We start from the raw sequence: 27,918 nt of genomic DNA on the forward strand, positions 1-27,918 counted from the left end.
AAGAACTCAGCACACTCCAGCTCATTTAATCCTTACAACTATACAAAGTTTGTAGCCTTTTCATTATACCTTTTGACAGGTGAGTTACTTGCTGGAATTCACGTGGCTAGTAAATACTGGAGCTGAGATTTGAAAGCAGGCAATCTGGCTCCAGAATCTGTGTTTTTAACCCACATACTATATTGACCATCATGAAAAGATGGTGGTGAGCAGGCTTGTTTCTAAGGATGGGAGGGTCCTCATAATATTTGTATTTACAGAGAGGAGGGAGAGGTGGGTTACTTCCTCTCCCAACCCCAGAAAGCCAGGCATGTTGGCTGGCATCCCTGGGACCTCAGATATTCAAGCAACCATGGCCTTGCAAATCAGGCATTCTATTTATTAGAGTTGTGCAGTGAGGTCCCCTCCATTTCATCCCCAGAATATCTCCTAGACAAGTTGGATCCTGCAGGGCCCGAGTATAAATAAGATGGTGCCCTCTGTTGTTATGGAGTAGCTTGGAGCTGGGCCCCAGATGGCCTGTGTGGATTAGATGAGTGATTAGTATTTGGCAATGTAGCTTGAGAGGCTTGCTGAGTTACTGGGGCGTATGTCCCCAGCTCACGAGTACCAGCCTGACTTCTGTCAGTCAATCAGTGAACAGGGTTTGCAGCGTCCACCAGGTACCTGTGGTACAGTAGAAGAGAGTCTGAACTTTGGAATCAAACATGCTGAAGTTCAGATTCCAGCTCCTTCACTAACTACCTCTGTGATCTTGGCTAAGTGACGGTCACTTTTTTTTTTTTTTTTTTTTTTTTTGAGACAAGGTCTCATTCTGTCTCCTAGGCTGGAGTGCAGTGGCATGATCATGGCTCATTGCAGCCTCAACCTCCCGAACTCAAGAGATCATCCCACTTCAGCCTCCTGAGTAGCTGGGACCATGGGGCGCCTGCCATGGCATCAAGCTAATTTTTTATCTTTTGTAAAGATGGGATTTCGCCATGTTGCCTAGGCCAGTCTCAAACTCCTGGGCTCAAGCGATCCACCCACCTCAGCCTCCCAAAGTGCTGGGATTACAGGTGTGAGCCACCGTGCCCATCCTGATGGTTGCTTTCAGAGCCTTGGTTCTTCATCTCTAAAAGATAGGAATACTGCCCAGTTTCCATGGGGAGCTTGTAACACATGCAGGCCTCTCTCCTCTCACCCCAGCCTTTGGTTAGACACTTACTATTTGCAAAGACCCAATTTCTTCATCATAAGAAGGCTGCCACCACGCTTGAGGGAGTGACCCATTTATAAACAATTGCTTCCTTCTGGGTCATTCTGATAGATTAAGTGAAGAACCATTTAAAACCACAGCCCAAAGGGCCAGAGGGAGAGGCAGCAGAGGGAAGATGCAGGTGGATCTTCATGCACTGCATGAGGAAGCTTTGTACCATGGTCAGGAAAAGCTCCAGGCACACAAGGGCAGCCTCCATGGCCAATCAGAGTGCACCTCTCACCTCGGCAACTCTGCTAACCTAAATAGACCAGTCACACAGCAGACCTGCAAAAGAAGACATGATAATTACAGAGACCCCGGGGGACCGTCTGTGCGGACTGATGCTTTGTTTCTCCTGACCCCTCAGACCTCTCTGTTTCACTGCAAACTCTCAATACCCAGGGCCTTTGTTTTGCTGTGAACACTTTCATTCCTGAGTACATTTTCTATGAGGAGTTGGCGGAAGAGAGTCAGAATGAATTATATTTTCAGCACACCTCTGGGTTCATGTTGAACTTGGCTAGAACTGTTTTGACCCAGGAAACAATTTGACTAAAGGATATTTCAATCCAACAAATACTCTCTGGGCCCTTCCAATGTTTCTGGCACTGGTTTGATGCTGAGGACATAGAGATGAATAAGAAATGGTCTCTGTCCCCCAGCTAATAAATTATCATCGATGATCTACGGTGTGCCAGGGACTTTACAAATGTGATTACCATTTCTTACAACATAGTAAGGTAGATAGCATTTTTGTGTTACAGGTGAGGAGTAGGAAGTTCAAAAAGTTTATAAGGTCAAAGTCACACAACTAGTCAGATGTAACCTTTGGATTTGGGGCTGTTCACCATCAAATCCTATATGCTTTTGATACAGACAGGAGACCCAGAAATACTGGGTAGAAGAGGGTGGTTCCCTGGCAAAGGCCCTACCCTCAAACCTGGAAACCTGCAGCCCTAAATGGAAAGAGGCATTCCTGTTTTCATGCCCAAAAGTTGCCTTTTGGCCCGTCATGTCCCCTATCCTATACCTGTATAAACCCCAGACCCCAGGCTCCAGAAGCAGATGAGGAGACAAACAGAAGAGCAGAAGAATGGCAGAATGGCACAGCAGAGAGAAGAAAAGGAACATCTGAATGTTGAGAGGAATTTGGCTGGGGGCGGTTGGAGAGGAGATTAGCCACTGGACAGCCAAACTCCAGGGGAAGATCATCTTCCCACTCCATCCCCCTTCCAGCTCCCCATCCATCCTGCTGAGAGCCACCTCCACCACTCAGTGAAACCGCTGCATTCATCCTTCAAGTTTATGTGTGACCTGATTCTTCCTGGACATTGGACAAAGACCTAGGTCCAGTGAACTGTCTAACACTTAAGTCATCCATGGACAGCAAGGCTAACAGAACGCTGTAACATGTGCCCACTTGGACTCTGGGAATTGCAGACACCCACCCGTAGGTGCTGCCATGGGTCCAGAGCCCAAAAAGTGCTCGCCCTGGCTCCTGCACCTGCCCGTCTGCATGCTCCCCCTCCGGTAAGGGGTTTGAGGATGTGGCGGCTGAACATAAGAGCTATGCCCCTGTCACACATCATGGGACAGGGGTCAGGGAACTCTCCCATTTCACTTTCAAATATTCCAGGTCCCCTTTTTGTTTGGGAGCCAGAGTCTAGTGGAGACAGAGATAGAAAGCCTGAAATAGGATCCAGGCAATATAAACCTACATGCTGTAAGCCAAGTCAGAGTGAGGCTGATGTGATAACAAAAGTCTGAATAAAAGGTGGGAGACAATTATTCTGACTGAAAGGGAGGCAAGAGTTCTGCCATAGGCTTGATGCTATGTGCCCCTGGCTTCCTAACTCATTTGCAAATGGAAAATACTATTGCACTGTAGGAACCTTCTTTTTCCATTTGTCTGGGGAAGGTGAAAGAATGGCTGGGCTGAATGAATTTATCCCTTGGTCCTCTTCCAACAAAGCTCAGCTATGAAAGATAAATCCAGCTCTCCCCACCCCCTCTCAGTGGAGCTGGGGAGAAATCAAAAGCCCCTCTGCCAATAATGAGACCAAAGTTTGCAAGGGCAGGACGAGCCCGTGCTAACAGAGAAAGTGTTGTTTCCTCAGTTTGGTTTTAGACTGTCTTGTCCTATGGGGGAGAAAAGGTCTGCCCTTGGGAGAGGTGCCAACTTTATAGATCTATTAATAAAAGAACTGGCAGGCTTACAGTTCTTGCCAATGAGGAAACTTGAATGAGAGAGGCCAGGCTCAACCTTGGCCAACAGACTGGAACCCATCACCCTAACTTCACCCCGCTTCTCCTTACCCAACCATCAAAGGCTAGGCAGCACCCACCCAGCAGCTTCCACCTGGCTGAAGCCTGCACCTGCTCCAGACCAAGGGTTAGATGGAAATTTGGCATGGGAAGAGAGGGCTCACCTGTGGGCAGGATAGACTCTATCCAAGAAGGAGACCTGAAAAATTAAAACCTATGAGACAAGGGGTGATCCTGAAGGCAGGCAGGAGAAAGGGCTGGAGGGAGAGGCCACTGGGGAATTTTTCCTGGTGAATACTGAAGTTACGAGATGTTTTGTCTGCAAAACTCAAGGGAAAACTCTCAAACTCTAATGTTTGTCTATTCTGTGTCCAAACTGTCCTTTTGAAACGGACCCACCTTTCAGTAAAGAAACTTGCATTGGCCTGCCCAGCCTAGTGTGTTAGTTCTGTGGAAACTGACTGGCTAGGGTGGCCACGGGAGGAAGAGCCTGGTTCTCCCTCACCAGCTCCTTGTGAAGAAGGGACCTGGTCAATAAGGCAAACGACACCACTTGCCAACATTTGATATTGCCAATTGCTTTTGTGTGGCACTACTATAGATTTTAAAAATGTATCTCACTTTTAAAGTTTGCATTTTCTTGATTACTTGTGAGATTGAACATCTTCTCATACAGCAACTGGCCGTTTTCATCTCCTTTTCTGTAAATTCTAGCTGTTCCCTATTTTTCCAATGGGTTATTCGCTTTACTTACTGATCTGTAAGAGTGCATTACATATACTGGAAACTAATACTTTGCTATATATTGTTACTATCTTCTCTTACTCTGGTCACTTTTAAAAATTCATGTATTGTCATAAGAAGTCATACTTTTTGGTGGCTCATACCTGTAATCCCAGCACTTTGGGAGGCTGAGGCAGGCAGATCACCTGAGGTCGGGAGTTCGAGACCAACTTGACCAACACGGAGAAACCCTGTCTCTACTAAAAATACAAAATTAGCTGGTGTGGTGGCACGTGTCTGTATTCCCAGCTACTCAGGAGGCTGAGACAGGAGAATTGCTTGAACCCGGGAAGCGGAGGTTATGGTGAGCCGAGATGGTGTCATTGCACTCCAGCCTGGGCAACAAGAGCAAAACTCCATCTCAAAAAAAAAAAAAAAAAAAGTCATACTTTTGCTTTGTTTATCATCTTTAAGAAGGTCATCTCTATCAAAGGTCATAAACATATTCTTAATATTTTCATGTGTTTATTTTCCAAGGTTAGGTCTTAGAAAATTACAAAATAACCATTTGTAATTTCATGTTGTGAAAGATGGAGGAAAGGAATTTCATCTTCTTGCCCCCAAACCTAAAACCCTTACTTGCATCTGAGCCGATTCTCCTTGTTCCTTTCAGTTACACTGGAAGAAGAGCCCCTCCTTCCTTCAAGCCAAGTCATCCCCTTGGGCTCTCACCACTGTGCTTGCCTTCAGTTTATACCTTGCCTGTAGTCCAGTCTCTCCAGCATCAATTCCATCAGCACAAAGACATAATTTAATTCCTTCTACCGTAAAAAAAACAAAACAAAACAAAAAACAGCTCTCCCTCTCTTAGGGTGAGACGAAGTGGTTGGCAACAGGCCAATGCTACTTTCAGAGGCGTTTGAATCAGAGTGACTCCATTTTGAATAGGGGTTGAGTAAAATAAGGCTGAGACCTACTGGGCTGCATTCCCATGAGCTTAGGCATTCTAAGTCACAGGATGAGACAGGAGGTCAGCACAAGATACAGGTCACAAAGACCTTGCTGATAAAACAGATTGTGATAAGAAAAGCCAGTCAAAACCCACCAAAACCAAGATGGCGACAAAAGTGATCTCTGGTTGTCCTCACTGCTGATTATTCACTAATTATAAAATTAACATGATAAAAGACACTCCCACCAGCACCATGACAGTTTACAAATGACACGGACACATCAGGAAGTTGCCCTATATGTCTAAAAGGGGAGGAGCCCTCCATTCCAATTGTCCACCCCTTTCCTGGAAAACTCATGAATAATCCACCCCTTGTTTAGCATATAATCAAGAAATAACCATGAAAATAGCCAACCAGCAGCCCTCAGGGCTGCTTTGCCTGTGGAGTAGCCATTCTATATTCCTTTACTTTCTTAATAAACTTGCTTTCACTTTAGCCTATGGACTTGCCCCAAATTCTTGCATGAGGTCCAAGAACCTTCTCTTGAGGTCTGGATTGGGACCCCTTTCTGGTAACACTACAGCCACGCTATGGAAAATCTAAATAAAAATAAAGATTGTATTTTCCAAACCATCAGGGAGCTATGGAAGCAACAAGGGCCAGAGGAAGTAAAATTCTGGAGGAGGGAGGACAGCTCAGAGGTGAGCATCTGCAGATGCCTTTCCCTTCCTGTCATTTGATAATCCTGGGCAAAGACTGAAATTGGTGCTGAGTCCAGTCGGGGGATGCTGTGGAGTCATCAAATTAGAGGCTTGGGGGGCCTCAAACATCCAGCCAGCTTCCTCCTTGAGAGGTGCTGAACTGTGAAGCTGTGTGATGTGAGAGGCTGACAGGCTAAGCTGAAGACCTCAGGAAAGTAGAGTGGAATTTCCCGTGGTCTTTTTTTTTTTGAGGCAGGGTCTCTTTCTGTCACCCAGGCAGGAATGCAGTGGCACAATCACAGCTCACTGCAGCCTGGACCTCTCAGGCTCAAGTGATCCTCCCACCTCAGCCCCGGAGTAGCTGGGACCACAGGCACGTGCCACCACTCCCGGGTACTTTTTGTATTTTTTGTAGAGTGGGGTCTCACCATGTTGCCCAGGCTCCCTGTGGTCTCCTGAGAAGACAAAGACTCACCAGGGGGTAGAGTTCCTGAGAACAACTTGGCAGGAGCTGAAAACGCTGGAGAGCAGGTGAACTGACCCCTGCTGTCAGGCATCTGCAGCTGCTTTTTCCTGAGAACATTAGCTGTGAGTTTTGTGCAGCTGGACAAATGTGGAGACTTGAGGGAATCTCAAATGCGTGGCCAGTACCCTCTCTCCACAGGCTTTTTACAATTTGAAGCAGTTCAGGGCAGGATGCTGAAGAGCAAAGCCAAAACCCCCAAAAGCAAAATAATTTCCTGCAGTCTCTTAGTGCCATGAACAAATGTGAACCTGAAAGAGCCAATCTTTCAAGAAAGATCCCTAGGCCGGGCGCGGTGGCTCACGCCTGTAATCCCAGCACTTTGGGAGGCCGAGGCGGGCGGATCACGAGGTCAGGAGATCAAGACCATCCTGGCTAACACGGTGAAACCCCGTCTCTACTAAAAATACAAAAAAATTAGCCGGGCGTAGTGGCGGGCGCCTGTAGTCCCAGCTACTCGGGAGGCTGAGGCAGGAGAATGGCGTGAACCCGGGAGGCGGAACTTGCAGTGAGCCGAGATTGCGCCACTGCACTCCAGCCTGGGCGGCAGAGCCAGACTCCATCTCAAAAGGAAAAAAAAAAAGACAGAAAGATCCCTAGTGGCTAACGAGGCCTAAATGTGAAATAGTAAAATACAGCCAAGCAGCCATCTGCTAACTAGAAATCACATAGGTACTCTTGAGTTCCCAGAAATCCAACACGTCTGTTTGACTTGGTGACTTTCAGAGCACGCCTAAACCAACCAATCAGAGCCCACCTGCCTTGACCAATCAAGGCTCAGCTGTATCAACTAATTGGAACTACCTGAGTCTGAATCGCTCATTTGCATAAATGGACCTGATTGGGAACCTGGGTGGAAACTTTTGCTACAGAACCCCAACCCTCCCTTTGTGCTCTGGAACACATCTTGTTTTACACTGAAGGCTGCATCTCCCTTATTTGCAAACTAGTCACTGGAATATAAAGTCTCTTTCCTCCAGTTTCCTTTCCAGAGAATTTTGTTCACAGTGCTGAGACAAAGACCTACCAGACTCTTGATTGAGGGTCATACTCTGAGAGCAGGGCAAACTAGAGGTAGATAGGCAATTTTTTTTTTTTTTAATACAGGGTCTCACTCTGTCACCCAGGCTGGAGTGCAGTGGCTCAATCTTGACTCACTGCAGCCTTGACCTCCTGGGTTCAAGTGATCCTCCCACCTCAGCCTCAGCTGGGGCTACAGGCATGCACCACCGTACCCAGCTCTTTTTATATTTTTTTGTAGAGATGGGGGTCTCACTGTGTTGCCCAGGCTGGTCTCAAACTCCTGAGCTCAAGCGATCCACCCACCTTGGCTTCCCAAAGTGTGGGGATTACAAAGTGAGCCACTGTGCCTGGCTGGATAGACTGATTCTTATTCAAACTGCATCATAACCTTGACTCAGTTTAGTCCCTATTGGGATTAAACTGTTCAATACTTCACTCTATCTGCCTAGCAGAGAATAGGGTTAACTCTACTTGGGGGGAAAATGCTAGAGCCTTTCCAGTGCTCTTATACAAAATATTTGGCATTCCTTTAAATATTACTCAAGAGAAAAGACCATTTAACTAAAAACCAAGAGAAAAAGTAGACAATAGAAGGAGGCCCACCAGTAAACCAGAGTTATTAGACAAGAACTTTAACCATGATTATGTCCAAAGAAATAGAATGATGGACAAAATGATTAAGAGTGTAGAGATTATCAGATAAAGTTTTAATCTTTAAAAAAAGCATCAAATGGGCATCCTGGAACTAATAAATATAATATTTGCAGCAAAGAAATCAATTGTTTGAGAGCAGATTGGTTATAGGAGATGTCAGCATTAGTGAACTGGAAGATAAACTAATAGAAAACATCAACATTGAAGCTCAGAGAGGAAAAAAAAGGAAACAAAACAGAACAGAGCATAGAGAGCACAGTACACTTGTTTAAAGGGTCTGACAATGTGTAATTGGAGTCACTGAAAGAGAGGGAAAGGGAGGAAAAGAAAGGATGAGACGGGAATAGTTGAAGATACAATGGCTAAGACATTTCCTCAAATAGTGGATAAACTATTAGAGTTAAGTCAATTTATCTAGGTCTTAGATATAGTGTCAATGCACACAAACCAGTTGCATTTTTTTATAACAGCAACAAACATAATACAGAATTTAAAATGACATTTAAAATAGCATCAATCAAATACTTAAGAGTTAATTTAATGAAATCAGAGAGAACAATTAAAGACAACTCAAAATATGGAAGGATACACTATGCAATTGCTTCGGATTGTAAGGCTTAATATGTTGGAGATGTTAATTCTCTTCAAATAGACCTATAGATTCAACACAATCCCAATCAATCTTAGCAGGCTTTTGGAGGTGGGGAGGATTAACAAGCTGATTTTAAAATGCATATGGATATGTAAAGGGAAGAGAATAGCTATATTAGGGTTCTCCAGAGAAACAGAATCTTGCAATAAGATATAAAGACCTATTTTAAAGCTATAGTAATTAGCAATGTGGTATCAACACAAGGAGAGACAAACAGACTAATGGAATAGAAAAGTGTCCAGAAACAGACTCATACATAAATGTTCCCAGATTTATGACAGAAGTGATAATCCCGTACAGTAGACAAAGCATAGTCTTTTAAATAAATGGCATTAATTGGATATCAACATGGAAAAATTAATCTAAATAAAACCTTTAGAAGAAAATAGTGTACATAAGCAAAACTTTCCTAAACCCTCATTCTTCAGTTCCATGGTTGGGTTGACTTTGTTTTACCACTTTGCAAGTTTGCTCTGCTCACTGCCTGAAATAAGCAGAGCTGGAACTTGGACGTTCTTGTTTTTGTTATTATCTGCACAATCCCCATGCAGTCTTTTCTCTAGTAGTCATGATCTACTTGATACTAAGCCACTCTTTGGTTTTATCATTAGTTCAAACATTAAGTGCATACTTATGTCACTCCTTGTCTCAAACACTCATTGCTCGTCATTCAAAACCAGCTGCTGGGACTGGCGTGTTTGATGCTTACAATGGAGCATCAATGCCACCCCTGCCCCCACCACCACCACATTCTTATTCTTTATCATATGAGCTTGGGTAATCCTCATTATTCCTGATCTCCAGACACACCCTGAATTACCTCTCTTCCAGGTCTACTCATGCTGCTTCCTCGGTGGGACAACTTTGCCAGTTCCATGTAAACCATGCCCTGTCTAGGCTGTCTGCCTTTGGCATCTTGTCTGCCCTGCCATTTTGGCCCAGTACCTAGGAGGAGCTGAAGAGAAATGTGCAGAGGTATCAGTGACTCTTACCCAGCCTTCCAAGCCCTGCACAGCGCCTCCTTGTTTGTGGTCTGGAATCCTTCCGGCAAGTGGGTGTCCAGCCTCAACGTCCCCAGGGCTTGGGGCTTGTGAAGGGCTCCCTCTGCTGGAGGAGGAGAGCATTGGGCCCAGGCATGAGTGCACCATCAGTACCAGGCAATCCTGGGAGCAATTCTGGAGAATCAAAGTGGTTCTCAAAGACATTGGTGACACCTACCCCGGAGAGTGAATCCTTCAGGTCACAGGTACCGGAGATGGACAACTTGGCCAGAAGACATAGCCTTATCTCACTTATCTCAGACATGACATGGACAAAGACCAGCTGAAGGACCAGGAACCAAACTGTTGTCACCTGCAGCTCCATGGCTTTTTTCATATGAGGTCCAAGGGTTGAGGGATGGGAGACCTGGCCAAAGAGGGTGATCGGTGAAGCAATCTATTTTCCACCTCGAGGCTAACTGGTAGTTATTTCTTTCTGCCTATGGAGACCTCTGCTTACCTTCTGACCACCCACTCATGGCAAGGTGTTCTCAGTCTCCATCTTCAGACCCCACCACCATTTCTACAGTAGCCACTGTGGATCTCCCTACTCCAGGTTCTGCCTCTTCCATGTAATGAGCCAAACTTGGCCAAGGCAGTCAACAAGCAGCATGCATGTTAGAGCCAGGAACAGCTGGGTCCATATTCTTCCTCTGCTACCCACTTCATTCAGGTTACTAAGCCACTCAAGCCTCTGATACTTCATCTATGAAATGGGGGTGACGGTCTCTAGTTTATGGAGTTGTTGGGAGGTGTTAGTGAGATACCCTATGAAAAATACCTGACATGGCATAGGGGCTCCCCACATATTAAGCAACCTTTACCTCCAACCCCACTGACAGCCACACACCTGTACATCAGAGAGTGAGGTTGAGAATATCAAAATATATATTTGCAACAGAAAATGATAGAGATAAATAGTAATTGCATTGGGGTTACAAGGGTAGGAATGATGGATTCTGCTTGGGAGAGGGAACTAGTCTGAGAACATAACTATTGACCAGGGTATTTCAAGTATTCACTATGTGTCAGGCTTTAACACTATACACACAGCCTTATCTGATCCTCAGAAGAGTCCCATAGGGTAGGTACCTACAGCAAACAGGCTTCGGGGGGGCCCAGGAGACCAGGGGTCCCCATGATCCCTGCCTCCTGGTATTCATAACCTTGAGTAAGGATAGGACCTACCCCTGACCAATGGAATATGGCAAAGGTGACACATGTATGTGATTCCACGTATGGATCACATTATATGAGACTGTGATGTCCCTTGTCTTCCTGGCCCACTCCATTCCCACCCCAAGTGTTGGTTCCTTGGAAAAACACTGGGGATGGAGGTGGAATTGCTGTGAAAACAAGACTCAGTCCTCCACAGAAGCTGCCCAGGGAGTTCTTCAAAAGTGGTTATCCTACCTGCCATTTACACTGGATCAGGACTGTCCAGAAATCATTTTCACATCTCCCCAGCAGAATGGCATCATCTCAATGCTAATCTTCACTTGAACTAGAAGAATCATGCTTGTGGTTTTCAAAAGAAAAAGGTTCCTATTCATGGTGCATTTAGAAGCAGCCCAGGGTGCTTATAGAACGGACCTGCTTCTTGCTATGTTCTTGAGCTTCTGAGGCCTCTTGACAAAGTCGAGCAAGTAAGACGACCAGGCCAAGTGGGCACTCTGGGCCCCATGGCCAAGGATGGGCTGGCCAGGTGGCCACGTGGCCTCCGGTGGCCTTGTTTCTGTGGGCTTTATCTGATCCTGATCTCAGATGCTGATAGTGCACTGGCTTATTTTCTAAGGAGAGGGAGCTTGATTTGTGCAGGATGCGCCTTCACCAGATAGCTCCAGGGGCAAGAGTCCACTGAGGTTACAGCGCCCCCCGCCCCCCATGCTTCTAAGCTCTAAGCTCAGAGAAGGGTCCCTGACACAGAGTCCTGTTAAAGGAATGGCCACAGGGGTAGGAGAGACCAGGGTCGTGCATGCCAGCTCAGGATCTGGGGCAGGATGGTTGGCAGGGGGTCGCGGGGAGCAAAGGAGGGGAATCACCTGCCAGAAAATTGGGCAGGGGTGCTCAGGGAGGAGGCTGCGGAGGGACTGGGACCAGTGGAAGGGAGGCGGAATAGGTCTTAGGAGCCAAATTCCTTGCAGAGGCCTGGGGTGAAGCCTGGGCAGCTCTATCCCCGGGAGCTGCCCTTTTGCCTCCAGCAGCTCCCGGTCCAGCCACAGCCCCTCCAGGAGACCCAGGCCGGGTTCCTAACTCCACTGCTCTTTGGCCTCGTCCCTGCCTAGCCCCTGCTGCAGGTTGCTTTTTTTCCCCCCTCCGCCTCCTTCCTCCCCCCTCCTCCCCGTCCCTCCTCCCACTACTCCCCCTCCTCCCCCTCCTCCCCCGACTGGCCCCGCCCCCACTGCCGGCCCGGGCCCCACCCACGCCGGAGCTGCTCCATTTAAGGAGATTGCGCAGCTGGAAAGCTACACATGTGAGCCTGGAGGTGGGTCCCGGTTGCAGACTTGCCATGGCCTCCAAAGCTTCTGTGCGTCTAGGGGTGCCCCCTGGCCGTCTGTGGATCCAGAGGCCTGGCATCTACGAAGATGAGGAGGGAAGAACCTGGGTGACTGTGGTCGTGCGGTTCAATCCCTCGCATAGGGAATGGGCCAGGGCCTCAAGCTCCCAGGGCAGCGCCTCCCAGGGCAGCAGAGTGAGTCCTGGGCACGAGGGGAGGCTGTGGGGAGGGCTGCGCACTGACCCCTGCCCGTGTGGGACCGCGGTGGGGGGTCAGAGGGGGCCGTTCTCACCCGCACTGGAAAACTCACTTCTGTGCAGGTCTAGGAGCGCAGCAATGTCCATGCCCAGCCCTGGCCCCAGGAACACCCCCCGTAAAGGGACCACAGGCACAAGCTTATCCACATGAGATAATGTGGTCCTGCGTGGTGAAGCCGAGGCTAAGGTAGCTCAGGGCTTAGTGCCATTCCCAGTGCCTGCTGGGAAGGCCCACAAATGGGGCAGCTATTGAGCTGGGCTTTGTGGGATGAGTAGGAGTTCTCCAGGTCTAGAAAGGAGGCAGGAGTAGTATAAGCAAAAGCATTGCAACCTGGGGGCACCAGGTGGGCCAACAGGATGAACGTGACATTGGTGTCAGATTACTGATCTGCAAAATGAGAATAATATACCTCTGTGGCAAGCTAGTCACAGACATGCTCACATACATGGCTCACCGCCTGAATGGCCTGGGGAAGCATTTGACTGATAACGGATTCTGGAAATTAATTCAGGAGGCTTGGGTGGAGTCCTAGATTCTTTACTTTTCAAAAGCTCCCCAGGTGATAATGATAATGACTCAGGAAACGGCTGTAGATGAGGGCTTTAGATGACAGCCAGTCTTCGAGGGATGAAGTAAATACAGTAGCGTCTCTGGTGTGGGTGGCGGTGGGGAATTGATTCCAGGACCGACTGTGGATGCTCAAGTCCCTGATAGAAAATGACCTGGGTAGTAATTACATATAACCTCAGCGCATCCTCTACTATATTTGAAATTAGATTACTAATAACACCTAATGCTGCACCTACACATCACTTCAAGCTCTGCTTTTGGGAACTTTGTGGAATTTCTTTTTTTCCCCAAATATTTTTAATCTGAGGTTAGTCGAATTCATGGGTGCAGTATCCATGGAAATGGGGGGCTGGCTGTACCTTAGTGTAATGTAGTAAAAGCATATCCGGATATTTAAAATGCCATTTAGGGCCGGGCGCGGTGGCCTGTAATCCCAGCACTTTGGGAGGCCGAGATGGGCTTATCACGAGATCAGGAGATCGATACCATCCTAGCCAACATGGGGAAACCCCGTCTCTACTAAAAATACAAAAAAATTAGCCGGGAGTGGTGGCGGGCGCCTGTAGTCCCAGCTACTCGGGAGGCTGAGGCAGGAGAATGGCGTGAACCCGGGAGGCGGAGCTTGTAGTGAGCCGAGATCGCACCACTGCACTCCAGCCTGGGTGACAGAGTGAGACTCCGTCCCAAAAAAAAAAAAAAAAAATGCCATTTAGGTCATCGTAAACAGTTCACTGCCTGTTTGTTTGTTTTTTGAGAAAGTCTTGCTCTGTTGCGGCTGGAGTGCAGTGCTGTGATCTTGGCTCACTGCAACCTCCACCTCCCAGGCTCAAGTGATTCTCATGCCTCAGCCTCCCGAGTAGCTTGGATTACAGGCGATTTTTTTTTTTTACAGTTAATTTTTTTTGTTATTTTCAGGAGAGACAAAGTTTAATCATGTGGGCCAGGCTGGTTTTGAACTCCTGACCTCAAGTGATCTGCCCACCTTGGCCTCCCAAAGTGCTGGGATTACAGGTGAGCCACCTCGCCCAGCCAGTTCCCTGACATTTTAAACAATATAACACATTTCCTAAAAAAAGTTCAAATAGGTTATTTCAAAAAATGTTGGTAGAGAACATGGAAAGGCTTTTCTGTACATACACTAAATAAAGCATGCAAAAATTGGGGAGCAAATATTTTAAGTTTTTCAAAAGCCTGAAAAAGTGTTAATGGAGGGCACTGTAAAATGGTGCAGCCACTATGGAAAACAGGATGAGGATTCCTCAAAAAAAGAATTACGGCACAATCCAGCAATGCCACTTCTGGATATATACCCACAAGACTCTGATGCCGGAACTTAAGCATGTATTCATACATCCATGTTCACAGCAGTATCATTCATACTAGCCAAAAGGTGGAGGCAGCCCCAGTGTCCATTGATAGATGAATGGGTAAACAAAACACAAACCATGAAGTATTCACACTTAAAAGTCAGACACACGGATGAAACTTGGAGACATTATACTAAATGAAATATGCCAGTCACGGAAGGACAGATTCTCTTGTATGAGGTACTCAGAGTGGTTTCATTCATAAAGTGGAATGGTGGCTGCCAGGGGCTGGAGGGAGTCGGGGATGGGAAGTTAATGTTAGTAACAGGTACGGAGTCTCAGTTTGGGAAGATAAAAAGTTCTGGAGGTGGATAGTGCCAACGGTTCCACATGTCAATGCACTTAATGCCACCAAACTGTACTCTTAAAAACAGTTGGCCGGGCGCAGTGGCTCACGCCTGTAATCCCAGCACTTTGGGAGGCCGAGGCGGGCGGATCACAAGGTCAGGAGATCGAGACCATCCTGGCTAACACGGTGAAACCCTGTCTCTACTAAAAATACAAAAAAATTAGCCGGGTGCGGTGGCGGGCGCCTGTAGTCCCAGCTACTCGGGGGACTGAGGCAGGAGAATGGCTTGAACCTGGGCTGCACTCCAGCCTGGGCGACAGAGCAAGACTCTGTCTCAAACAAAACAAGACAAAACAAAACAAAAAAAACAGTTAAGATTTTTCTTTAAAAAAATGATTCAATGGAAATAGAATGGATTCTTCAAATAACTTAGCCATGGGTGGGATAAGGGACCTACTTAGTAAGTATTTTTTTCCCCTCTTTCTTAAAAATAGATCGATGTCTTAGGGTGGGAATTAGGCTTCCTGGGTGACACATCTAATGCAAAGATCAGCCACCTTTTTCTGTAAAGGATCTGATGGTAAACATTTTCCACTTGGAGAGCTATGCTCTTGCAGCTACTCAGCTCTGCTATTGCAGTGCAAAAGCAGCTAAAGGCAACAGTAAAGGAATGAGAGAAGGAGCCTTAGTTTGTTTACAATAAAGCTTTATTTGCAAAAGCAGATGCAAGCCAGACTTAGTTTGCTGATCTCTGATCTACAGTCAGAATACACAGAGAAGGAGAGATTTTGCTGTATAATTTAAAATACTTCTCTTTGCAAAAGCAGTCCATAAAAAAAGTGAGGACAACAAACTGAGAAAAATTATTCACAACATGTCTGATTGATAGAGCACTAATATTCTTAATTCAAAAAGACATTTTATCACAAAAGAAGACAAATACTTAGAAAATTGTGCAAAAGACTTTCCATTTTGTTGCATAACGTAGGAAGCTTTGGTTTTACTTTTCCTTTCATCTTTCTAACTTCCAGTACCAGCCTAATTTTGTTATTTTTATTATTATGTATTTATTTTGAGACAGAGTCTTGCTCTGTCTCCCAGGCTGGAGTGCAGTGACCTGACGATAGCTTACAACAGCCTCTACCTCCCAGGTTCAAGAAATCTTCTCACCTTAGCTTCCCGAGTAGCTGGGACTGTAGGCACATGCCACCATGGCCAGCTAATTTTTTATTTTTTGTAGAGACAGAGTCTCATTATGTTGCTGAAGCTGGTCTTGAACTCGTGGCTTCAAGCAGTCCTCCTGCCTTGGCCTCCCAAAGTGTTGGGATTACAGGCATAAGCCACTGCTCCCAGCCTTATTTCGTATATTTACTATAAGTGTGTGAAGGTCATGATCAGAACTGCCATATATTTTGGCGGGAAAATCTATCACCCTCAGATCCAGGAGTCCATGTATATCTTGTTTTTAAAAAGAAGATTTAAAAAATTACGGCAATGGCAGAGATGGAGCCCCAAGATAATACTCAGCTTTAACCCAAGGTGTTGACAGGTTGGAAACAGTGGCTAAATTTGGGGGTTGCAGTGGGGCGAGGCAGGGTGCAGGTCAGAGGGGGCCAGAAGGGCCCCAGCCATCCTAGATGAAGCCACAAGCACCAGTGCCAAGGCTCTTGGTCTGGAATTCTGAAAACATTTACCTCTGACCCTGGCAGCCCACTGGCCATTGCTTGTGTGCAGCCCAGTTGGCAGGGAACCCTATCCATGATTTGCCGCCTCTTCTCTGGTCCCTTCAGTATGAACCCAGCATCACAGTGCACTTGTGGCAGATGGCAGTGCACACCCGGGAGCTACTCTCCTCCGGCCAGATGCCCTTCTCCCAGCTGCCCGCCATGTGGCAGCTCTACCCCGGGAGGAAGTACCGAGCAGCAGATTCCAGTTTCTGGGAAATAGCAGACCATGGCCAGGCAAGTGTGTGGTGGTTCTAGGTGAAAGTGACAGGTGGCCCCCGGTGACTGCCGTGGCCCTCTCTCTTCTGTACCCCTGGCCCCCTTGGGGTTCTTGTCTGTCCTCTTCCTGTTGCTCAAGTCTTCCTTCAAGGAGGCCTGAGTGTGTGTGGGTGGATCGGTGCATGAGTTCCCATGTGGGACGCAGGCAGAGTGGGTGAGGGAGGGAGGGTTGCCTTCCCTGGGCTAGGGAAATCCACAAGCTGGAGTTCCCACCTGCCTCACCCCTGCCTGCTGCTGCTGCCAGCCTGCATGGGCGGCCGTTAAGGCCAACTGGAGGAGCATCTCCCAGAGGTTCTGATGGCTGCTCCCTCTCCTGCAGATTGACTCTATGGAGCAGCTGGTCCTAACATATCAGCCGGAGAGGAAAGACTGACATTGGGAGTGGCTGGTATGTTGGGGCCCTGTGCGTCTCGGTGTAGGGATCAGACGAAAGCGAGAAGACTTCTCCTCTTTTCAGAAAGACGGCATGGCCTCCTTCTCCTCCCTGCTGTTTGCTGAGATTTTTCTTACGTAGCCACCTGTCACCTCTGTTCCCCAGCCCCTTGGATGTGATGGTCCACAGTGGGTGGGCCCCCATAATAAGTTCCTAAAGCATGGGATCTCATCGAATAAGACTCATCATTTAATCCTTGCGAGAATTCTGTGAGGTGTACGTGTTAATGTCCCATTTCACGACGAAAAGACAAGACTCTGGGGATGGGAATGATCTCCTCGAGACCATACAGCCAGGAAATAGCGGTGAATCTAGTGATCTCGGGTCCCTAGATTTAACCATGGCACTGAGGTGCCATGTGACAGTGGCCTTGGAGGACCCAGCACTGACCCATAGAGGGCTCCTCTCAGATGGGCAGCAGCTTGGAGCAGGCCAGGCAGGGCCTGGTCCATTGGAGGGGCTGGCACTGGACTTGCCTTTGACCCCAGCAGCTTGGATGGGGTGCCGGGCTCCCCCATAGTTCACTGACTGTCTCCTTTGGTCTTCTCCCAGGCCCTGCTGGCCCTGCCTCTTCTGGCCTGGTGTCTCCTCATGCCCCCTCAGTGAGGATCTTCATGTACCTGCTCTTCTGTTTGCACACCCAGCATAGCCTCCTTGCGGGCAGAAGGCAGTAGGGCCCCTGCACACTCAGTTTCTCTCATTTTCCTTAGTTATCAGTCCTGTCCTGTCCCACTCGGGCCTGCACTTAGGGCAGCTGGCCTGGATGGGCTTCACTGGGGCCCTGTCTGTGTGCTGAGCCAGTTTCCCCTGCTGGCTGCAAGCTGTGGGTTCTTTCTCCTCTGTGCCCCTCATGCTGATCTTCTAGATGCCACTCCCAAATCCCCTTCATACCCACCAGGATGTGTGCCCAGCCAGGCCTCCAGCACCCCCAGTGCAGCTCATGATTGGAAACTCACCATCGGCAGGCAGTGGTTCGGTTTAAGAGATGGCATTAGAGGGAGCCCAGTCTGGATGTGGACTTGGATGCCCCGTGGGTATCAGTTCTGCTGACACTTTGGCCCGAAATAGATCCAGTGCTGAGCAAGCAATGTACACCGGAGCCTCAGTGAGCCCATCTGCACAGTGGGGAGCATGGAGGGATGGGTTTGGCCTGTGCTTCTGCTTGTTCAGTCCTTCAGCTCACGGAAGGGATGCTAGTCCGTGAAGGTGACCTCACAGTACTGGTTAATTAAACGTTATTGCTCACTGTCCGCTTTTGTGCTGAATTGGAGCCTCTTTCTAGCATAGAAATGGCAGCTTCTGGTACCGAAATGTTAAGGTAACATTTTAATGATCCATTTCATATTTTTCCACACTGGGAAGGAAATTGTGATTGGTCCATTCAGCAGCAGGACGCCGGCGGGAGTTAAGGAAGGGGAGGAGACTCGTGCGGGCTCTGGGTGAAGCCCTGCTGTGAAAGGGCAGGAAAGCCTGTAGTGGTCACAGGAGAACCGGGAGCAAGGGAGAGCTCCCAAAGCGAGACAATGCAACAGCATGTCATTGCAGGAGATGCAGAATGCAGGTGCAAGGGAGGAAGGGCCCATGTGTGGGAGAGTATGACATGACAGAGGAGCAGAGTCCTTGAGCAGGGAGGGATGAGGCAGGGGGCCAAGGCACTGAGCAGTGCCACCATTGTGACCAGGAAGAAGAGGACGATACAGTGCAGGTCAGGGTGACCATGCAGTGGTGGCAAGGAGAAGAGATTCCCTCCCTCATGTCGCTCACAAGAAAAAATCACCCATGGGCTGAAATCCCAACCTTACAAAATGAATCTGTAAAAGCATTCATAGAAAGTTTGGGGAAATATGTTCATGAACGTGGGGTACAGAAAAACCCAAGTAAATCACAGGTGTAAGCAAAAGACAGTGTAAGACAAACTTTTTCAAGTGAAGCATTTCTGTATGACAAAATATTAGGAAGCATCAATCACAATTTAGCATGGTTTATAAAGCACGCCAGTGTTTGCCTGGAGCGGGCCTGCTGAAGCCCAGTGGTGTTGCGGGGAGGGGCTGTCCTGTGCCTTGTAGAATGTTTAGCAACATCCTTGGCCGCCACCCACTGGATGCCAGAAGCATGTCCTGACCCCAACTTGTGAGAACCAAAAATGCCAAATGCCTCCTGAGGGGGCAAAATTGCCCCTGGCTGAGAATCACTACGCTAGATAAACACTTGCACATGTAGCGTACACAAGAGGTATGAAGAGAGAGCATTGTGGTAAGAGTTCAGATTCCACAGTGTTGGCATGGTTAAAGGGAGGCCCCCTGAGCAGGAGCTGGGGTGAGCACTGCAGGCTGGCATTGTACCTTCTGCTGAGAAGCTTATGTTGATCTGGCAGCCTGGTCTTTGAGGAACCCTCTTCCCCTAGCCTGCCTTCCCTCCCACTGGCCTGAGTCGGGGGTATGCAGGAGAGGGTGTGTCATACAGCATGCATCCCAGTCAACATAAGGATTTCATGATGACACAGGGTATCGCTCTGTCATCCACGCTGGAGTGCAGTGGCGCGATCGCGGCTCACTGCAAGCTCCGCCTCCCGGGTTCACGCCATTCTCCTGCCTCAGCCTCCCGAGTAGCTGAGACTACAGGTGCCCGCCACCACTCCCGGCTAATTTTTTTGTATTTTTAGTAGGGACGGGGTTTCACCGTGTTAGCCAGGATGGTCTCAATCTCCTGACCTCGTGATCCGCCCACCTTGGCCTCCCAAAGTGCTGGGATTACAGGTGTGAGCCACTGCGCCTGGCCTAGGAAAGGTTTTTATTGTTAAATGGGAAATTTACAAAGCCAGAGAGGGAAGGAGGCATTGTTTTCCTACCCACAGAAATGTGCCTCCCAGAAAGGAGCGGGCTCTGCTGGATACCCAGTGGGTGTCTGCATCCAGGAGAGAGAATTCAGTCCCTTAGCTGCCTTCTTATAGTGCAGGCTGGGTGCAAGTGCAATGATGAAGGCTGCACAGACTTCCTGGGTACCAGGTGGGTGGGGTCTGGGAATGCCAGCCGTCCAGTGCCTGGACACTTGGGGTCTATGTGTAACTGTAATAGGTTTGTTGTCAAATGCGCACATATCCCAACACTGGGTTCCAGCAGAGAAAGCAGTTGAATGGTAGGGTCACCGAAGGAGGGGATAGGAGGAAACCTCAAATCCATCTCCCAGAGAGTAGGACTGGGCCAGTGGAGATTGTTGATTGATTGAAAAGTGCAGGATGACATGGGACAGGGAGATGAAGCCGCTGTATTCTCATGCTGATCTGTTCCTCTGTGGGGGTCTTCAAACTGGTTGCTGGAATTCAGGCTCTGAAAAACGTCTTAAGTGATTTTTTCTAATGTCAGAGATCCTGTCTATAGGAACGAAGGGGATACAAATAAATTATTAAACAGTCAGTCTTACAATCCTAAAGTCAGAAATCCTATCTGTAGAAACATCGGATATGCAAATGGTCACTATCTAGAGTGCTACGTGACTTTCAGCAACAAGAAAGTGGGTCTAAGTGCAGCCTGATCAATGCTTAATTATAACTATTTCTGTCAAGAACCCAGCATGCAAACTGCAAAGGGGGCAGTTTCATATGGGAAGTTTCAGGCTCCCAGGATGAGGGAAGGAAGTCATCAGTTCTATGGGAAGCAGAGCTCGGGTGCTGCTTCTTCCTTGGGAAATAGGCCCTTGTCCCTGCCACCTAGGATACCTCTGCTCCTTGACCTTAGAGCGCTATTGGTCCTATAGCATTGGGAGGGGCCCCCAGCCCCCAGCTGGTCCCCAGGGAGTCACACTTTGGGATCTGCTGCCCCTCCTGGGCGCCGTCCTTCACCTACTGGTGGTCTGCGTGCTCTCCTGGCCTCGCTGCTGAGGTCTGCAGCAGGACAACGCATAGTCTGTGCCTGGTGACTCCCAGGGTCTGGGTGACTTGGCTTCACCTGGGATCCTACTACTTGTTCTGCCCCAACTGTTAGCTGTGACCCCTTTCCAGCTGCCATCTGGGTGGTCCACACCCAAGCCTCTGCTGAGGTCAGCTTGCCCTGGCACTTGGCATTGGTGCTGGATATGGCATGGCGGTGCCCCACAGAAGATGCGCTCCAGGTAACCTCTCACCCCACCTCACCATAGTGATATGGGAGTTAAAAAGGAATTGTTTAGGCAGATAGCAAGGGCATGAGAGTCCTCGGTAAGGCTTTTCTTCATTATTTTTTTTGAGACGGAGTTTCGCTCTTGTTTCCCAGACTGGAGTGCAATGGCGCGATCTCAGCCCACCACAACCTCCGCCTCCTGGGTTCAAGTGATTCTCCTACCTCAGCCTCCCAAGTAGCTGGGTTTACAGGCATGCGCCACCACACCCAGCTAATTTTTTGTATTTTTAGTAGAGACGGGGTTTCTCCATGTTGGCCAGGCTGGTCTTGAACTCCTGATCTCAGGTGATCCACCTGCCAAAGTGCTGGGATTACAGGCATGAGCCACCGTGCCTGGCCAAGGCTTTTCTTTTTAATGAAAGCAGCCCCAGATCGTTTTCTAACAAATAGCAGCATGCAAGCTGGGAGCTTGCATGGGTGAATGCTGGCAGGAACTAAGGACTAGACATGTTCAAGGCGGCAGACTTCTCTGCCAGCCACATGTATTTTAAGGAGCAGACCAGATGGGGCCAATCAACTGGAAAGCCCATCGGCATAAGATCCATGTGAGTGACCAGCCTTCCCCACCCAAACTAATCTGTGAGCCATACATACAAATCAGATACCACTTCCTCAACTGGACCACGAAACTCAAGAGCATTCAAACTGTCCTTTTTCCACTTGGAGACCCCTTCCTCTATAGAGGAAGCTATTTCTGTTTCTCACCTCTTCAACCTATTAAACCTCTGCTCTTAAACTCCTTGTGTGTGTCTGTGTCCTACAAGGAACTCCAGGGTATATACCGCAGACAAAGTAGCCACTTCAGTAGTGGGCTCTTTTGCATTGCCTGGGCCCAGAGGCTCTGGCCCAGACTCCTTTTGCTGTTACGTTTCTGTAACATTGTGATACATTAAGAAATACAGATTTGGTCTCCATCCCCAGGTCCCAGCGTAGGGCTCCTGAAGCCTCTGGAATTTTCTAAGTGATAGGAGTGAGAGGAGCATCTTTTGTTCTTCATAATAAACCCCTTTCAACCTACCATGTGATTACAGGATTGGAACTTTTAGTCCCACCCTCCTGACCTCCAGGAAATACAAAAATAACAGTGTTTCCAAACACTGGGAAGGGGAGGAGAAAGAAGGTAGAGGTAAAGTACATAGGTTTTCCCGTGGAAGGAAGTCCAGAAAATACAGTTGAAAGATCAAGTCACAGAGCTAGGAACATATTATTTAAAGGAAAAGCTAGAAGAATTAAGACTCATAAGAAAACTAACCAAAATTGGCAGCAGCAGATATGGACAGGAGGAGAGAGGAAGCACAAGGATGCTATTTCCTCATCCTTCACAGGGGACAGTTGGGAGAGGTCGTAGAACAATAAACAGAACGGCCACATAAAAGCTCTAAAAGGCCGGGCGTGGTGGCTACACGCCTGTAATCCCAGCACTTTGGGAGGCTGAGGCCGGTGAATCATTTGAGGTCAGGAGTTCGAGACCAGCCTGGCCCACACGGTGAAACCCCGTCTCTACTAAAAATACAAAAATTAGCCGGGCGGTAGTAGCGCACGCCTGTAATCCCAGTTACTCGGGAGGCTGAGGCAGGGGAATCGCTTGAGCCTGGGAGGCGGAAATTGCAGTGAGGTGAGATCACGCCCCTACACTCCAGTCTGGGTGACAGAGTGAGACCCTGTCTCAGAAAAATGATAAAAGCTCTAAAGGTGCAATTCAGACCTTCTGAATTACATAAGAAAAACAACCTTCCCAAAATATATTTGAACCAGTAAGAGAATTCAACAAGTTAAGTGTTTATACATTTAACATGTAACACCCAACAGTTTTCTTGTATATAGACATGAGTCAGTTAGAAAAAAAAAAATGGGTGATCAATGTAAAATACTTATATGAAGCAAATTTTAAAATTCTGAAGGACAGTAAACAAGTGTTGAATAAACCTAAAAATCTTAAAATAGTGAATTGGACAATTGGACAATTTACCTCTATGCCTCAGTTTCCTCATCTGTAATACAGGGACAGTAAAAGTAGCCATCTCATGGGCTGTTGTGCAGATTAACATATCGGGCTAAGTTAGTATTTGTAAAGCTCTTAGTGGTACATAGGGCTATGGAAAAGCATTGTCTAAATCAATCGGAGGCTTCGTTGTTGCAAAGATATAATATCTCCCTAAGCCTATTTATAAATGTAACGCAGTCACAACAAAGAACTTAAGAGTTTTGTACCTGGACAGTTTGAACCTCAAATTGATATGGAGAATTTAAGATGTGAGAAAAGCTGGGAAAAATCTGAACGAGGAGAGCTGTGAGGGTGGACTAGAGTTAGCAGCCATCAACAAGCAACCCAAAGCTGCAGCAACAAACCCTGGTGGATAGTCACGCAGGTGCAGGCATCAAGAGAAGTGAAAACGGAAGAGGCTGAGGGAAAGCTGAAAACACAAGTGGGAATTCAGCACACGAGTGAAGGCAGGTACAACATGCCACTCTGGTATAACGATTTTGTGCTAATAATGGCCCTTGATAAACAACAGATGCACGAAGGGCACTATGCCTTCTCCTTTCTCTTCCTGAAAGCAAGAGAGAAACCTCCAAGTGGAAGATGTCCTCTGTTAGAAGGAAAGTAACACTCATCACTGGGGCTGGGAGTTGAGGCTGAGAGAATTCTGTATAAACTAACATCATAAATGAACCTTTCTCCTTTAGCCACAAGGAATTTGCCTAGCCCAAGGCCCCTTGCCTGGTCACATTTTCCACAATATACTACTCTTTGTCCAAAATCAGTGTTTAACTCTGTTTCTTTGGGTCTTTGTTTCCTTATGAGGGCTCCTGTGTCACAGAAAACTTATATTAAATCAATATGCTTTTCTCCTATGAATCTGTTTTATGTCAATTTAATTCTCTAGCCTAGCCGAAAATGCTAAGAGGGTAGAGGTGAAATTTTGCCTCCCTTACACATTAAGGTGGCATTTCAAAGCACTGCCAAAGGATACATTAGTCACTAAACAGCGTCATGAGAACTGGCTAGCCATTTGCATAAAAAAGTTGGATCACTACTTCATTTCTCATATAGAAGTAAATTCCAGATAGATTCATGATTTAAACAAAGGAAATGACAAAAGGATAGACGAAAACATGAAGAAAATTTGTTATTGTGGAGCAGAGAAGTCCTTATTAAGAAAAACCTGGGCCGGGTGCAGTGGCTCACGCCTGTAATCCCAGCCTTTGGGAGGCCGAGGCAGGCGGATCACGAGGTCAGGAGATCGAGACCATCCTGGCCAACATGGTGAAACCCCATCTCTACTAAAAACACAAAAAATTAGCTGGGCATGGTGGCAGGTGCCTGTAATCCCAGCTACTCGGGAGGCTGAGGCAGAAGAATCGCTTGAACCCAGGAGGCAGAGCTTGCAGTGAGCCGAGATTATACCACTGCACCCCAGCCTGGAGACAGAGCAAGACTCCATCTCAAAAAAAAAAAAAGGAAAAAAAAAAAAGAAAAACCTAAACCCAGAATACACACAAAAGAAGCAATACATATGACAGTGTTAAAAAATAAAACATTTCTGCCTAGCAGAAACAACAACAACAAAATAAAGTACAAAACAACTTAACCATGGTGAAAACACAGATCAGTATGTAGAGAAACACTGACAAAGGACTTCTTTCCTGAATATCTAAAGATTCTTTATGGTTGTTTCCACACTTCATTCATCCCTCACCAGCTTAGATTCTGTGTTCCAAAAACTCCTTCACACACATGGGAGACTGTCTGCCCCACTCTTCTGTATCACTTGCCAGGTGAAATGCTACATTTGGTGGAACCCACTTTGCCTTATTTTCTAAACCTGAGAGAAAAATATTGATAGACAAAATACTCATAAAAACAGGCTGACAATTTCCACTTTGAATTCCTGCCTGCAAACCTCAAAAGGCCAGATCTGCTCAGCAATTGTATCAAGTTTCTCTGGTAAGTTGGTTTCCCCTGGATCAAAGATGGCTGTGTCAGTCTATCTGTTCTCATATGTGCGATGTCCTTGCCTTATACTTGGCTGAAAAAGAGACCTAAAATGGGGAATTCCCAGAGGGGCCTTGCCTGAAGGGCCCACACAAAGCTCTTCCTGCCTTCCTGATCACTCTGCTCGGTTTCTTTCCATCATGGGACTTCCTTCTGTGCTAGAATGCATACCCCCTGGACCTAGCTCAGGGCCAAAGATTGAGCTGAATAAACAAATACCAGAAGGGAGAAACAGGGCAGATTCTGGCAACATCCGAACCACACCACTTAAACTAACCTGGGGCAAGTAACTTCTAGTCTCAGAGCCTGTTTCTTCACCAAGAACTTGGGGGTAACAAGAGTACTTACTTCTTCGTAAGTCCTAAAGGAGATAATCTGTGTTAATCACACATCACACTAGCTGGTCCACTGGAATCACTTTTTGGACCAACTGCCTTTCTCTCTCTCTTTTTTTAGCTTTCCTTCTTTATTAAATTCCCTTAAGCATTACTCATAATTCAAGTTTAAGACAGGACAAATCTCACAAAGTATTTATGGCTAGTTCTCTTCGTCTTATAAATGAACCCATAAAAAAGCATCCCCCAATTCCTCTCTAGTTTTTCTAACCTCCTTGCTTTTCTAAAATTGAAAAAAAGAATTCTGGTGTACTAAAACCAGAACCAAGTTTCCTCAACGTCTTCAGTTAAACTACCTTTAATTCCTCAATCAATGCATACCACACAATGTTATCTACACTTTACAGTAAAGGACTCTGAGTGGCTGGTGTTTTTTGCTTAGTGTAACCATTACACAACAGTATGTACTTGTCACCCCTGGCCTCCTAAAAAAAATCCAGAATTTATTATCTTGACCTTAGGTGCCAAATGAGGCTGGCAAGGCTTTCTCCTGGGGTAAGATCGTAGGTGGTTAGGAGTAAATAAAACCCCAGCTTCGTGACTCTGTATGACATCACACACTTTCAGCCTAGCATTGCCAACTACTAGGCACATTACCCTGAGCTGCTTGTAACAAAGGTAGTGATGTTCATTTTAAAAATATCAAGAAACAGATTAATAAAATTCAGAATATGGTATGTACAAATCCATCTTTACGAAAGGATTTTCTAGAATTTCAAGGAGAAAGAATGCATAATATACACATTTTATTCTTTTCCTTATATATACAAAGACCTTTGTTATAAGTAATTACAAAGCTAATGATACAGTTTTACTTCAGGTTTAGTTTTTCCTGCTGTGACATTAGCATCTGACTACCTTCATTCTGAGAGAGCCTGAAGCAAAGGTAGGTGGGGGTGCTTGTCACCCTGTTGAACAGTTGCCAAAGAAAGTAGAGATGTTGAAAAAAGGCAGTTGTAACTTGGAGCAAAAATCGACCTAATTATTTGTGATTATATGCCATATTTTTTAAGGTGAGCATCTCAAGCCAATTGTTTGATTTTTTAAAAATCGAGCAAATTGTGTTATTCTTGCAACATTCTTGATCTCTTTAGTTGCAGACCAGTAGTAATTCCTTCTCTCCCGCTTAAATTATATGAATAAAGATGAAAGGACAGACGCTGACATTTAGTTTGTCTCTCAGTGCTTTCTATGATCTTTTTTCAAAGTAAAATAATCTTAGGAAAGGTTTTAATTTTTTCCTCCTAAGAACACTATTAATGATGCTTTTCACTGAATGTGGACAATATCATAAAGGAGGAATATTGAAATTTATGGAATCCACTATATGGCAGATACTTTCCATCTGTTACTTGCTTTAAAACTAAAATCCAGGCCGGGCGCGGTGGCTCATGCCTGTTATCCCAGCACTTTGGGAGGCCGAGGCGGGCACATCACAAGGTCGGGAGATCGAGACCGTCCTGGCTAACATGGTGAAACCCCATCTCTACTAAAAATAACAAAAAAATTAGCCGGGCGTGGTGGCAGGCGCCTGTAGTCCCAGCTACTCGGGAGGCTGAGGCAGGAGAATGGCGTGAACCCGGGAGGCAGAGCTTGCAGTGAGCCGATATCGCGCCACTGCACTCCAGCCTGGGCGACAGAGCGAGACTCCGTCTCAAAAACAAAAACAACCCAAAAGCCAACATTATCATCACAACCCAATGGTGGTTCATTTTGCCTGCTGCCCTGAAAAAAATACAACAGTAGCAGGTGTTGCAGGGCCAGTTGAGTGAGAAGGAGGAGAAATTTCTCGAAGCCATCTCCCTTTTTGGCCTCTGACCTTCTAGTTGAAACAAAATTAGTTACCTATAGACTTAAGTGAATGCTATACTGCACGTAGGCACATAACCCCAACCTATATAAGCACTAAGAAAATTGCAACACTTTGAGTTGGTCTGGTGGAATTATGTCCAGCCTTCTCCCTGTATCCGGTTATAGCAATAAATTCCCTTCTTTCCTAGATTATCTGCTTCTCATTATTGGGCTATGCGAAAACACAGCCGACCTGGCCCAGTTCCAGGAACAACATGGACATGGTGTTAAATCCAGAGAAGATAGCCCCAAGTTAGAGAACCAAGTTGCTCTGCATAATAAAGTAAGAATGTTGGTGTTTCAAGGATTACCTATGTAAAGGGAGGAGGA

General features: G+C 46.8%; 1 protein-coding gene across 1 annotated transcript; it reads left to right on the forward strand.

Annotated features, from left to right (window-relative positions):
• Positions 1-12,221: 12,221 nt before the first annotated feature.
• On the forward strand, positions 12,222-18,763 carry TCL1B (TCL1 family AKT coactivator B). The gene is made up of 4 exons (XM_004055657.5): positions 12,222-12,466; positions 16,546-16,716; positions 17,078-17,146; positions 17,744-18,763. The coding sequence occupies exons 1-3, from the start codon at positions 12,284-12,286 to the stop codon at positions 17,129-17,131; spliced, it is 408 nt and encodes a 135-aa protein (XP_004055705.1). The 5' UTR covers positions 12,222-12,283; the 3' UTR covers positions 17,132-17,146; positions 17,744-18,763.
• Positions 18,764-27,918: the final 9,155 nt, after the last annotated feature.

Source organism: Gorilla gorilla, chromosome 15, assembly GCF_029281585.2.
Source record: "Gorilla gorilla gorilla isolate KB3781 chromosome 15, NHGRI_mGorGor1-v2.1_pri, whole genome shotgun sequence".
Taxonomy (NCBI): domain Eukaryota; kingdom Metazoa; phylum Chordata; class Mammalia; order Primates; family Hominidae; genus Gorilla; species Gorilla gorilla.

What these genes read in the sequence shown, in the direction of transcription:
- TCL1B (XM_004055657.5), top strand. Translation starts at nt 12,284, where the DNA reads ATGGCCTCCAAAGCTTCTGTGCGTCTAGGGGTGCCCCCTGGCCGTCTG. An exon ending in GCGCCTCCCAGGGCAGCAGA is followed by an intron (nt 12,467 to 16,545) that starts GTGAGTCCTGGG and finishes TGGTCCCTTCAG; the next exon opens with TATGAACCCAGCATCACAGT. An exon ending in AAATAGCAGACCATGGCCAG is followed by an intron (nt 16,717 to 17,077) that starts GCAAGTGTGTGG and finishes CCTCTCCTGCAG; the next exon opens with ATTGACTCTATGGAGCAGCT.